Raw genomic sequence first — 14,277 nt, forward strand, 5'->3', positions numbered from 1 at the left:
TACAGTTGAATGGAGTTTTTTGGAGCAAGTTATGATTGAAATAGGATTCCCAGCAAGGTTTGTGAACTGGATAATGGAGTGTGTAACAACTGTCAACTACACTGTCATGGTCAATGGAGAACCTACCCCACCATTTGATGTTGCTAAAGGCCTAAGACAGGGAGATCTCATCTCCCCTATCGTATTTGCAATTGTAATGGAGTATCTTAGTAGAAGTCTCAACAAACTAAATGAGGTAAAAGGTTTCAAGTTCCACCCCAGGTGTGCAAAGTTTGGGATCACTCACCTAAGCTATGCAGATGATCTTTTGCTATTTGCTAGAGGTGATCTAAACTCTATCTCTCGAATGCATGATTGTTTCAACCATTTCTCTCAAGTCTCTGGTTTACAAGCAAATTTGAAGAAGAGTTCAGTGTATATTAGAGGAGTTCAACAAAGTACCAGGTTAGAGATTATTCAAAAGTTGGACTACACAACTGGAGAGTTACCATTTAAGTATCTTAGCATTCCTCTTGCTACCAAGAAACTTTCTCTGATACAATGGTATCCTCTGATAGAAAAGATAGTATCAAGGATATCCTCATGGGCTGCAAAGAAGCTTTCATATGCTGAAAGAGTGCAGCTAGTCCAAACTATCCTATTTGGTATTCAATCCTATTGGTCACAACTATTCAACTTGCCTGCAAAAGTTATGAAGATGATAGAGACCTACTGCAGGAGTTATATTTGGTCTAGGATCAATACCATTACAAAAAAGTCTCTGGTGGCTTGGAGTAGGATGTGCACACCTAAGTCAATTGGGGGCTTGGGTTTGATTAATCTACAAGTATGGAACATGACAGCTATAGCAAAACACTATTGGGATGTAGCAAGTAAGCAAGACAGACTGTGGATCAGGTGGATTCACGCATTTTACATCAAAGATAAGAGACTAGAAGACATAGCAATCTCACAACATGCAAGCTGGATGGTCAGGCAGTTACTGAGTGCCAGAACAGTACTACAACAGGTACAACATATCAAAAAGAGCATGGTTAGACAGTTCTACCTTCAACTACTGGGAAATAGGCCTAGAGTCAACTGGAAGTGTATGATGTTTCAAAACAAAGCTAGACCTAAGGCCATATTCACAATGTGGCTATATTTGCATGAGAGACTTTTAACTGCAGATAGATTGACCAAATAGGGGGTAACTGTGGATTCAAAATATTCTCTATGTCAGCTTCATGATGAAACTAGAGACCATCTATTTGTGGAATGCCTCTATACTAAGGCAGTATGGCAGAAGATTTTACACCGGACGCAAAAACAGGATATAGTTCGAGATAACTGGGTGCAACATCAATAATGGATAATACAGAGTACTAAAGGCAGATCATATAGAGCTCAATTATATCGAATGGTGTATGCAGAGGTTACACATAGTGTTTGGATTGAAAGGAATTTAAGAATATTTCAACAGAGATGCAGAAGTGTTAATAGCATAGCTAGAGAAATAGCCTACATATGTAATGTGAGAGCTACCAAAGGAATTAGTAGTTTAGTTCAACATTTTATGTTTCATTAGACATAGTATGTAGGTTTGAGGTTGTCTCTTTGAGTTTTTGATAGATATAGTTGTTGAGTTTATAAAGCAGGCTATGAATTGTAAAGATTATTGGTGATTAATAAAAATGTTAATTACCTAAAAAAATAATACACGTACATCGTACATGCCGAGAGACTAGTACTATACTAAAAGTATGAACACCTTAAGTTAGAAGTTGATTACAAATTTACCCATCAAAAGCTAACTGACAGTTTTGCCCTTCAATCAACCCTACCCCTATACAAACTTTTGTACAAAAATGTAACTTACATTCTAACAAATACAAAAAAGGTGAAGATATTGAAAAATTATAATGGTTAATCACAATGATAATGGTGGTTAGACTCTTCAATTACCTATGGTTATTGTGCTCTTCAAAAACTTATATAGAATTTTAAATTAGTTATAAAAGACACTTGAACAATTATTATCAAGTGCAAGTAATCTGAAATTATGAGCAAATGAAGAGACTATCGTTACTGCTCACCTTTGGTTGAATGAGCAGTAATTACCATGAGGCAAGAGTCATATTCATATCTTTCTTATATATATGTTGTTATGTACATAATATTATGCTTAATTTACCGATATATAGTGAAGAATCTTGAGATATATACTTATTCAAGTTTTGGACATCCAAAAAAGCTAAGAAATAGTGGTTCATATTCTTCAGAATTTTAGATACTCTATACACCAATATCAACTTTCTCCATATCTGTAGCGGTAAATGGAACTTTCAAAGAGTAAGAAACTTTCGGAGGTACTTTTTACTCTTTTCTCTCTCTTTATATTTTGATGTCTTTATCTCTATATGTGAAACTTGTGGTGAACTCTCATTGTGCTATGGAGTAGAATCTTATTAACTGATATTGGTCTCAATTTTGCGGGAGGTTCTCATGGGTATATGTAAATTGTGTATTTTGTAAATTGATTTATGCGGTTGAATTACTTGAGTTGTCATGGGTTGGTCGTTTATTTTAATTGTACCATTCATTGATGGGATTTGGAGGAACAGTAAATAATTCATATTTATATGAAACAAATCCATTCAAATGTTAACATATAAAAAGTCCGATTACCATTTTTATCAAATGGTATGTTTTGTCTTTTCAGTGAGTTGAGAATTTACTAATTTCATCGTCTAATTTGTTTCCAAATTAGCAATAAATATCATTTTATTAGTAATTTTCTTCACAGTGTGTTAATATCTTTTCATAATTTACTCACTCTCTCAGGTGATAATTCTGAAGATATGAAAACAAGGTTGAAATTCTGGGTTGTGCCTAGTACTATCAAGTTGTACAGTTAGAAGAGAAACGAAAAGGGAATGCAAAAGTTAGAAAGATAACGAGGGATAAGGGGTCATTTTATTTTTTTATCTTGCTATGGAGCAATTACTGACGCAATTATGTTTTTTCTGACAATGAATTAGGGGTGAGATGTCCAAATAGCCAACATGCTTCTTTGACTTGAGAGTTGACACATACACTCTCCAGCAAGTCCATCAACCCTTCCTATGGAGAAGGTTTAGGCAAGAATGGTTGGAGAATGTTATTAAGGTACTAAAACCTTATATTGTTTTGAAATTGGATTTTTTTCTTTAAATTTTATTTTATTCCTCAAACACATATTTTGATAATATTTATAATTTTTTTTAAAAGAATTGAACCTATTGATACGAAATACACGTGTAACATACGTAACCAGAACTAGTAAAGTAAAGGGGGGAGACTAAAGCCCATAAAGGGCTATTGAAAAGCAAAAGGCTTAAAGCCTTAAGCCTTGGACGAAAGGGTTAGGAAAAATTCCAAAGAAATCAAAGCAACAGACTTCTACGGATAAGAAGTAGAAGGACCTCCCAACGAAATACTCACACAGGCAGCCTAGGTTTCTTTACAAATCACTAGTTCTTGAACTCATGTATATACAATTTCCTATTCTCAATTATCCTACAGTATAAGAATTGGATAGTTAATTCCCTTCTTCCTCTGTATCGACAATAAGTTTAATGTTTAGGTGTGAAACTTTGAAATTAATTAAGATGCACTGGTTGTTGTAGAATCGATTGGTTGACATGTATAAATTGGACCGGAGCCTACGTATTGGCTCGGGGAATTTTGAGGTGAGCGGATATAAGCCTTTACTAAACTGGTTCTATTCACAAAAACATGCCCACAAAATGTTTGATCAAATGCTTTAATGAGTCAACATATGCTTAATTGAAACAAGTGAGTTAATGTTCACTAAGTATATTCTAGTTAAAGCTTATGTATTTTACTCGAGAAGTATAAGCGTCTATTTTTCATATTTTTATGCTTTATTACATGATCTTACTTGTTAAAGTTTCAAGAGTTAGATAGAACTTTTAAAAATACTTTGAGTAATTTTAGTTCATGCTTATGCTATGTATACACTCAAGAATACTATTATGAATATTGACAGATCACTTTCAAACAAGATTTAGACTTGAAAAGTCACAAGAAGAACTTTTTAGAAAGAAAAGATTTTTGGGAGTATCCTCTATTCTGAGAAGGGGTTATCGTCTAGGTCGAAGGTCCTGACAAGGCATTGGCTTCCTGAAACTACTTGTGCCAAAGTAGGGAGCACACGAGCCAAGGGTGTCATTGCTGAGAATTTACTTAGCAAGACTAAGATATGATACATGAGCGTTGATAACCATGAAGCGAGTGGTACCCCGTGGATTGGGTCTATTCGATCAGGTTGGGATCTAACCCATGCCGATCACACGGTGACTAAGACAGAAATAAGTCAGGATAGTTGGAACTCCCGAAGCTAAAGTGAAGTATTTTTTTTAAATAAGAAAGAAAAAGAAAATAATTTCTTTTAGAATACTCATAAACTGGTGTTATGCAATTATTTTAAAATTGTTCTTAAAAGCTTTATGTTTTTATGCATTTAGAATCTTTGCTTGTAATGTATATTTTATTAAAGTTATGTTCCCTGTCGTTGAGATTCACTGAATACAATAGATGATACTGATGTACTCTTTTGGCAACCTACGTTGGTCTGCAGTACAACGTAGGAACCGGTTTTGCAGGCGTGCAGGCTGCAGGTTAGGACTTCCCTATCTTCCAGTGCTATTGGTGAGCTCCACTTTTGTTCGTGGAATAATCCTTTGAGTCATCTTTATTTAGTTATATCTTTTTTTACTTGGAGAACTAGCCAGGCAATCTCATGTCCTAAGTAGTGCATCAGTTTATCAGTAGAGGCTTCATAGACACAGTCGGTAGGTTAAGAATCAGATGTTTTTGATAATAACATTGCAATATTTCAGGTTACTACGAATAAAATTTTGAAGTCGGTTTATTTTAGATATTTAAATTAATTAAAAGTATCTGGTTAAAGTATTGTTTTGTTGCATATGAAATTTGAGGTTATAATAGTTTTGATAAGCACAAATGGTTCGCTTGATCAAATTTATCGATCGGGAGTCGGTAATGGCTTATTTATAAAATGGGTCGTGACAGGGGTGTCAAAGGGGAATTCTTTTAAAAAAAACACCATCCCACGTAATGTGACATTTCACTATAGGCGCGAAAATGCCACCTCACCACTCCAATCCTAATTTTACACCCTCTCCAACTTCTTCTTCCCCACCACCAGGGCGGAGCTAGAAGTCTGAGTACGGATTCAGCCGAACCCAGTAACCTTTGCTCAAATAATATATTTATATTAAAAATTTATAAAATATGTACACAAATTAAATTTAGAATCCAGTTTTTAGTACTTGAAGTTGTCATTCTAAAATTCAGAACTCATAAAGTTGAAAGCATGGCACCACTTTCCCCTTCACACAACAAAGATTCTTACATGGACAGAAGACAAAGGTGTTGAGAATAAACCCCGTAAAAATAATATTCATGGTATTAGTGATAAACGTGAAACACTAAGTTATGGTTAAATCAGCAAGAGTAAAAATGCAGCAATAATGACACCAAGATTTTACGTGGAAACCCTTCTGAATAAGGGGAAAATCACAGCCAGGAAGAGCAACTGATATCACTATAGCAAGGAATTTTACACTGTGTAGTAACGAGTACAAATACTCCTAAGACCCCTACACCCTCAAAAGAAAAAATACTCTTTTTGCTTTTTTCACCTCACTACAATATCTCTCACACTCTATTTTTCTTCACATACTATTTTCTTATAGTCTATGGAATACCTTGCTCTCTCTCACTCATATGTATTATCTGAGATTTTTGGTGTGTCTACAAATGAAAGTAGAGGCAACTATTTATAGTTGCAGAATGCCCATATTGATGTATGTAGTGATATCAATGTTACTGCAAAAGTCAGCCGCCCAAATCTTTTCTAAATTGGTTGGCTTGACAAAAAGAAGAAGCTTTTCTTCTTTCACATATGGGGTTGGACTCCACAAATCTCCCCCTCCAGTCTCATTCACCTGAAGAAGGTAACACCGGAGATTCTAGTTTAAGTGCATGCCGACCAGTTCTTTGCAAAGATCGAACTTGTCTCTTGGTACTACCTTGGTTAGCATATCCGCAAGATTTTCACTCGTGTGAATCTTTTTGACTTGTAAAGATTCGTTCTCCACGTGCTCACGAATCCAATGACATCTCACATTTATATGCTTTGTTCTTGCATGGTACATGGAGTTCTTGCTCAAGTCTATTGCACTTTGACTATCACAATAGACAACATACTTCTTTTGATGCAATTCCAGCTCTTGAAGAAACCGCTTGAGCCATACCATCTCCTTGCTAGCTTCTATTGCGGCAATGTACTCTGCTTCAGTTGTTTAAAGTGCAACACACTTCTACAACTTAGACTGCCATGATATAGCCCCCCTGAAAATGTAAACAAATATCCAGTAGTGGATTTTCTGTTATCAATGTCACCTGCCATATCAGCATCTGTATAGCCTTTCAAGATTGGATCAGATCCTCCAAAGCACAAACAATCTCCTACAGTACCTCTTAGGTACCTTAGTATCCACTTGACTGCTTCCCAATGTTCCTTTTCGGGATTTTCAAGAAACCTGCTGACAACACCAGCTGCGTGAGTAATATCAGGTCGAGTACATACCATTGCATATATCAAACTTCCGACATCAGAGGAATAAGGAATCTTGGCCATTATATCTTTTTTCTCCGTTGTTGTAGGACACATCTTCTTGCTCAACTTCAAATGACCAGGAAGGGGTGTGCGAACCAACTTAGTACTTTTCATATTGAAGCACTCCAGTACACGTTCTATGTACTTCTCCTCTAACAAGTAAAGCTTTTGTTCGTTTCTCGAACGAGTAATTCTCATGCCCAAAATCTGCTTAGCATGACCCAAGTCTTTCATTGCAAAAGACTTATTCAACTATTTTTCAACTCGTCAATCTTGAAAGCATTCCTTCCCACAATCAACATATCATCCACATATAGCAAGAGGATGATAAAATCATCATAAAAAAATATTAGTATAAACACACAATGATTGAAGAAGTCTTCTTGTAGCCTTGCTCCCCCATAACAGACTCAAACTTCTTGTACCACAGTTTGGGAGCTTGCTTTAATCCATATAGACTCTTTTTAAGTTTGCATACAAGATTTTCTTTACCTTTTGACTTGAAGCCTTCAAGTTGTTCCATATAAATCTCCTTTTCTAAGTCACCATGACAAAAAGTCGTCTTCACATCCATCTGCTCAATCTCCAAATCAAGACTGGCAGTCAAACCAAGAACTATCTGAATGGAGGGCATTTTCACGACAGGAGAAAATATTTCGTCAAAGTCAATACCTTTCCTTTGACCAAATCCCTTGACAACCAATCTAGCTTTGTATCTGGGCTTCAAACTATGTTCTTCAGCTTTAACTTTGAACACCCACTTGTTCTTCAAATCTCTCATGCCCTTAGGCAATTTCACCAAGTCATAAGTATGGTTCTCATCTTGCATTGCTTCAATCCATTGATCCTTGTGCTCATCTTATATGGACTCCGCATAACATTCAAGTTCTCCCCTATCAATGAGTAATGCATACTCATTGGGTGAATAGCGGGAGGAAGTAGTACGAGGTCTAGAAGACCTCATGAGTGGAATATCTAACTCCTCCACAACTTCGTGAATAGGAGCATTTACCTCATCAATATTAGCATTGTTATCACCATCATCATCGTCAATATGTTGATCTGGAATATGGTTCTAGGCATCACCATCATCATTGAGCCCACCAACGTCATCCGCATTTGTATGAGGAACTTGATCAAGATTAACTAAACCTTCAGAACTTGGAGATTTTAGCTTCTCCACTTTGTTAATATCTTTAATGGTTTGATCCTCCATGAAGATAACATCACAGCTTCTCACGACCTTCTTCTTAATTGGATCATATATCATATAACCAAACTCATCAAGGACATAACCAATGAAGATACACTGCCTTGTCTTGGAAGTTAATTTTGACCTCTCATCTTTAGGTACATGTACAAAAGCTTTGCAACCAAACACTTTCAAGGGGTCATAGGAAACATCCCTACCATACCAAACTCTGTTTGGAACATAACTTTGCAAAGTAACCGCATGGGATAGATTAATAACATGTGTGGCAGTCAACAAAGCCTCACCCCAAAAGGAATTCATCAACTTTGCTTCAGAAAGCAAACATCTGACTCTTTCCATCAAGGTCCTGTTCATCCTTTCTGCTAAACCGTTGAGCTGAGGAATCTTAGGAGGAGTCTTCTGGTGTCTGATACCATGTTGCTTGCAGTATTCGTCAAACAGTCCACAATATTCACCACCATTATCAGTACGAATACACTTCAGCTTCTTTCCAGTTTCTCTTTCAACTGAAGCCTGAAACTGCTTAAAGACACCCAACACTTGGTCTTTAGTCTTCAAGATGTAGATCCAAAGTTTCCTTGAGCAATCATTAATAAAGGTAGCAAAATAAAGTGCACCACCCAAAGTCCTTGTCTTCATTGGACCACATAGATCTGAATGCACCAACTCAATCAAGTCCCAAGGACGACTTCCCACTGCCAAATATACACATTCTGATCGGTAATTGCGCTAAACATGAACTCCAATATTTTGTAGATTGCTTCTCGGGATATCATCAGATTTGGATGGATGAAGAAGATGCAGAGAAGACAACTTTTATTACACCATGGGGTGTATATTGTTACAAGATGATGCCATTCGATTTGAAGAATGTTGGGGCCACTTACATGAGGGTCATGATAGTCATCTTCCATGATATGATACACAAAGAAATAGAGGTGTATGTGGACGACGTCATTATCAAATCCAAGAGGGCCGCAGATCACATAACAGACTTGAGGAAGTTCTTCGACAGGATCAGGAGGTACAATTTGAAATTAAACCCTGCAAAGTGTGAATTCGGGGTTCCCACAGGAAAGTTACTGGGATTCATTATCAGTCGCGGAGGGATCGAGCTCGATCCATTTAAAGTCAAAGCTATTCAGGAGTTACCGTCGCCTAGGAGAAAAATGGACGTGATGAGCTTCCTAGGGCGTCTCAACTATATCAATCGATTCATAGCACAGTCCACAGTCATATGTGAACCTATCTTCAAGATACTAAGGAAAATGGTAGAGAACCATAAGCAATGGCATGAGAAGTTACCTTTTGACCTATTGGGATACCACACTACGGTTCGCACATCAACCGGGGCAACTCCCTACATGTTGTTTTATGGTACCGAGGCTGTCATCCCAGCCAAGGTGGAGATTCCTTCTCTAAGAATTATACAGGAAGATGAACTTAGTGATGCAGAGTGGATAAAGAGTCGCTATGAAAAATTGGCCCTTATCGATGGAAAGAGGATGAACGCAGTGTGTCACAGCCAACTTTATCAGAGCAGAATGTCTAGAGCTTTCAACAAAATAGTCAAACCAAGACAGTTCGCACCAGGGCAGCTGGTATTGAATAAAATCTTCCCACATAAAGATGAAGCCAAAGGGAAATTCTCCCCCAACTGTCAAGGTCCGTACATGGTTCACAGAGTATTTACAGGAGGAGCACTCATACTCGCAGAAATGGATGGAGAAATCTGGCCAAAACTAATCAATTCAGATGCAGTCAAGAGATACTATGCTTAGATACTTTACAATTCCTTATTTGATGTAATTGAACTACGCTTGAACTGATTCCGGTTTAAGAGGGGATACATAGGTAGCCTTATGGGTTCGATCATATTATAATAAAATTTTCATTCCCCCCAAGATCAGAAACTGGGGCAGAAATTTGAAGAGGGTCCTCAAAATTCCGGAGCAAGTCCGACCAACGCCATCGCATGCCAGAAAGTCAGTAATCAGTTGAGAACCCGGGCCGAATTTTTAGAAGGATTCTCAAAATTTCGGAAAAGGTTTAGCAGGTTCTGTCACCCGCAAACAGTTCAAGATCATCTACCAAACTGGGGCAGAATTTTGAGGAGGACCCTCAAAATTCCAATGTGAGATAGCTGCAATGCCTTTGAGACGTGTTACAGTCACTAGTTTATCAAATTACTTGATATATCAATATATTTCCAAAACAACTATATTTTTTATTAATAATTGCATATTTTTCGAAAAGTTCTATTTTCATAACAGCCAGGTTCTACCTGGGGGACTCGAAGGGGCTTTCAGAACGGAGCAGGGCAAAGCCAGCCGACAGAAGCACGAACCAACCTCCCTTCACAGAACTTACAATTTTTCTTTGAACGTAGGCACGTCTGACGTAACGATAACATCCGTAGATATATGCACGTAGCATGATTACTACCAATCAAGCCATCAGACACCGAATATACATCTTCAGCTAAGATATATGTTACTCTTACTTACTGCTTGCTCACTGCATGAGGCTAATCCTTGCCTTCATATTTGCATGAGTCTAATCCTTAGCTCCATACCTGCATGAGGCTAATCCCTACCTCTCTACTTGCATGAGGCTAATCCCTGCCTCCCTACTTGCATGAGGCTAATCCATGCCTCCCTATTTGCATGAGGCTAATCCTTGCCTCCATCCTTGCATGAGTCTAATTTGACTACATGAGGCTAATACTTGCCTCCCTATATTTGCATGAGTCTAATCCCTGACTCCATATTTGCATGAGTCTAATCCTTGACTCTATACCTGCATGAGGCTAATCATTGCCTCCCCATATATGCATGAGGCTAATTCTTGCCTCCCTATTTGCATGAGTCTAATCTTTGACTTCATACCTGCATGAGGCTAATCCTTGCCTCCCCATACTTGCGTGAGTCTAATACCTGACTCCATATTTGCATGAGGCTAATCCTTGTCTCTCCATTCACATGAGGCTAATCCTTGCCTCCCCATTTGCATGAGTCTAATCCTTGACTCCATAGGGCTAATCCTTGCCTCCCAATTTGCATGAGGCTAATCTTTGCCTCCCCATTTGCATGAGTCTAATCCTTGACTCCATGAGGCTAATATCTGCCTCCGTACTTGCATGAGTCTAATCATTGCATTCATACTTGCATGAGGCTAATCGTTGCCTCCACATTCGCATGAGACTAAGCACTGTCCCTCTTTGCACAAATATTGCTCTATTGCTAATACTATCTATTTGCTTTTCAATCAGGCTGAGCTCTGCCCTCCATTTCACAAGACTAAGCATTGTCTTGATAACATCATATTATTGCATATCATGGGCTGAAACATCGCCAATCTATCCGAAGGCATCATAGTCTCAAGGCATCATCCTCTTAGCCGGAAGACACCATGCCATGGCCTGAGAATCTCTCGAACTTGCATATCATTATTCAAAGGCGTCATGGTTCGGAGGCACCATTTTCATGTCCGAGAACACCATTTCATGGCCCGCGAATCCCTCACTAAACAATTCGGCCCAGGACGTCATGGTCCAAGGACGTCATCTTTAATCGTCCAAAGACAACCCTCATGGTCCGAAGGGAATTTGCATCATGTTTAAAATTTCGCAAATACATTTGTAGCATCTTTTATCTGCAGGTAATCAGTTAGCAACCGCTATCCTAGAAGAAGAAATCTCACTCCGGTTCACTCCAACCGTCCCGATCTTTAACCACTCACCGTAGCCGCTTCCGCATCTCTCATGTCCATTCTTGCAATAATTTCATCGGCATACTCCGCGGGTGAATCCAGAACTATACATGGTCTGATTCTTGTAAAATCACGGATGTGTAGGCAACTCGAAGACTGGAATTCGGCCTTTGTCCTTCAAAACATCCCATCCGGTCAAAATTGACCATCATTTCTTTATCCGAAAACTCTTTTATCCTTCCCGGGTAAAGAGGGGCAGTTGTTGATACCCAATTTTTCCCTATATAATTTTGAATATGCATAATACCTTCAAAATAGCATATATATGCATATATAAGCATGCACAGGGTATTTATAATTTTTCCATAATTTTAAGGATTTAAATTGATTTATTTCCTTCCCTTTTATTCATAAAATCCCCAACAATTATTTCCCAAATTATTTTTATGGTGATTTAGCCATTTAATTTCCATATATATGCCAAAATATGGTTAATTTATTTTTATAATTGCATTTGGTTTTTTAAGCTAAATTGCATATAATTGCAATATTAGCCCATTTTATGTATAATTACATTCTATATGCGTAAAATTGGTCCCTATATTTTTAAAATTATAAATATCTATTTTAAATCATTTTGGTACATAAAATTATTTTTTAGAAATTATTTATTATAAATTAAATAGGGAAATTTATCTATTTAAATTATAGCCAGATTTGCATTTCGATTATAGCCTAAATTAAACCCAACCCCAGCCCAATTTCCTACTAAATTACCTGACCCAGACCCTATTTACACTTACCCTACCCAAAACTCGTTAGATCATGGCTGTTGATCTTTCAGATCAACGACCCGTATGGTTTCTTTCCTTTTTTAATCCTAAACGATCCCTAACCCTAATCATTCTCTACACACCGCTGCCGTTAAATCCTCTCATCTCCTCTCTTCTCTCAACCTAACCCTAACCCCCTTTCAACCGCCTTCCTTCTCTGGTCTTCTCCGGTGACCACCCTTCGACCCCTAAGCCTCCAATGGCTCCTCCTTTGCCATGCTCATCTTCTCTGATGCCTTCAAGGGCCCTGGGCCATGCCGACTTATATCTAGGGTTTGCTGTTTTGGCTGTTCATGGATACTCCGGTGTGATTCCGAGCAATATCAGACCATATTTGTTACGATCTTTGAGTTTCTAAACAGGTTCTTCCATCTCTACTTGGGTTTCTTCTGAAACCCTAATTTTGTTTACATCTCCTAGATCTGTGCTATTTTGAAACGATTTGAGTCTGTTCCTTTATGTTTTCCACTGTTCTTGAACCTCTTTTGCAAAAAATTGTCGATTTCAAGTTGTTTTCACTTTCTTCTAAAGTTAGGGTTTTTCGAAACTTCTTATACACTTTGTTTAAACCGATATTTATGTTTAAACTTTTATCCTTTGCATATCTCGACTGATTCTATGTTCTTACTGCTTTTTCAACTCGTCTATATTAAAATCCCTAATTTTTCTAGATCTTTTTTTTTTGGTTTTTTTTGTTTTAGCATGACTACTCGATTCTTGTCAAGTTTTTGTGGTTACCTTGCTTCGAATATGTTCTAATTGAGTTCTTAGCCTAACATATACCACCTCTATGAGATTATGTTCGTCGATTGTTCAAGACTTGCCTCTTTCTATCGATATTGCTGACCCTGCCTGTTTGCTACGTCTGGTTGCTCTTACTCTATATATATGTTGAGTATTGAATCATAATTTCCTCTTGATTGATTCTGGATTCCTTATTTTGTGGTTTGATTGAAAGATCCTCTTTTAAACCCTAAAATTCTACCTCGTCTGTCCAAATTAACTGATTGCCCTACCTTATTTGGTATGGTACTTTATTCTTACTAAACTATTTCCTTAATTAGAGTTTTCTGAACTTAGTCCTAATTGTCTACCCTTTACTTACTGAACTTGAATCTTTCTTTATTAGTTGTATACTGATTTCTTTCCTTATTTACCACGTGTTCTTACCGTTTGAGTTAATTCCCTTAACATAAAGGGAGTATTTACCTTGATTACCTGACAGACTGATTCTGAGTTCCTTAGTTATTAATGGACTTTGATTTTTACCTTATTTGCTACCTGCTTTCAAACTATAAATACCTTAGTCTTTCATCAACACAACACGAACACTCTTGGTTCAAAAACTATCTTTCACACTTAAAAACTTTCTGCTCTCTTTTGTGCTTCTTGCTACTGCTCTAAGTTAGCCGGCTGCAAGCCAAGGCTAACAATTGTGTCCTACTGTTCTTTCACTTTGCTTACTGTCCTCTTTACTGGTATGTTTAAATTTCAATTAAAATTTCCAACAACAATATGATTTTCTTATTGCTTCAGTTCATCCTGTTTCTAGTTTGCTTCTATTTGTGGTTTTGTTGTGAAACTTGTAATTGATGTTTACATTATTATGTACTCCCCTTCATTTAGATCAGCATGTTACCCCTCTGTGTTGTTTCTGAACATGTCTGCACCAATTATATCTATGTGTTTACCACCATGTGTTCCATGTATTCCCAAACCCCTTGACCCCTGTTTGTGACTACTGAACCTGCCTTGGTGCTGTGACTCCTGGCTGTGTATGAACCTGTCCTAAGGTGTTGTGTTTGGACTTCTGTTCATTTCTTCAATCTCTT

At 37.5% G+C, this 14,277-nt stretch overlaps 1 protein-coding gene across 1 annotated transcript; it reads left to right on the top strand.

Annotated features, from left to right (window-relative positions):
* Positions 1-9,265: 9,265 nt before the first annotated feature.
* Positions 9,266-9,682, top strand: LOC138874057 (uncharacterized). Its single transcript, XM_070152561.1, has one exon. It carries the CDS (start codon positions 9,266-9,268, stop codon positions 9,680-9,682), a length of 417 nt encoding a protein of 138 aa, XP_070008662.1.
* Positions 9,683-14,277: the final 4,595 nt, after the last annotated feature.

This window comes from Nicotiana sylvestris, chromosome 7 (genome assembly GCF_000393655.2).
Source record: "Nicotiana sylvestris chromosome 7, ASM39365v2, whole genome shotgun sequence".
Lineage (NCBI taxonomy): Eukaryota > Viridiplantae > Streptophyta > Magnoliopsida > Solanales > Solanaceae > Nicotiana > Nicotiana sylvestris.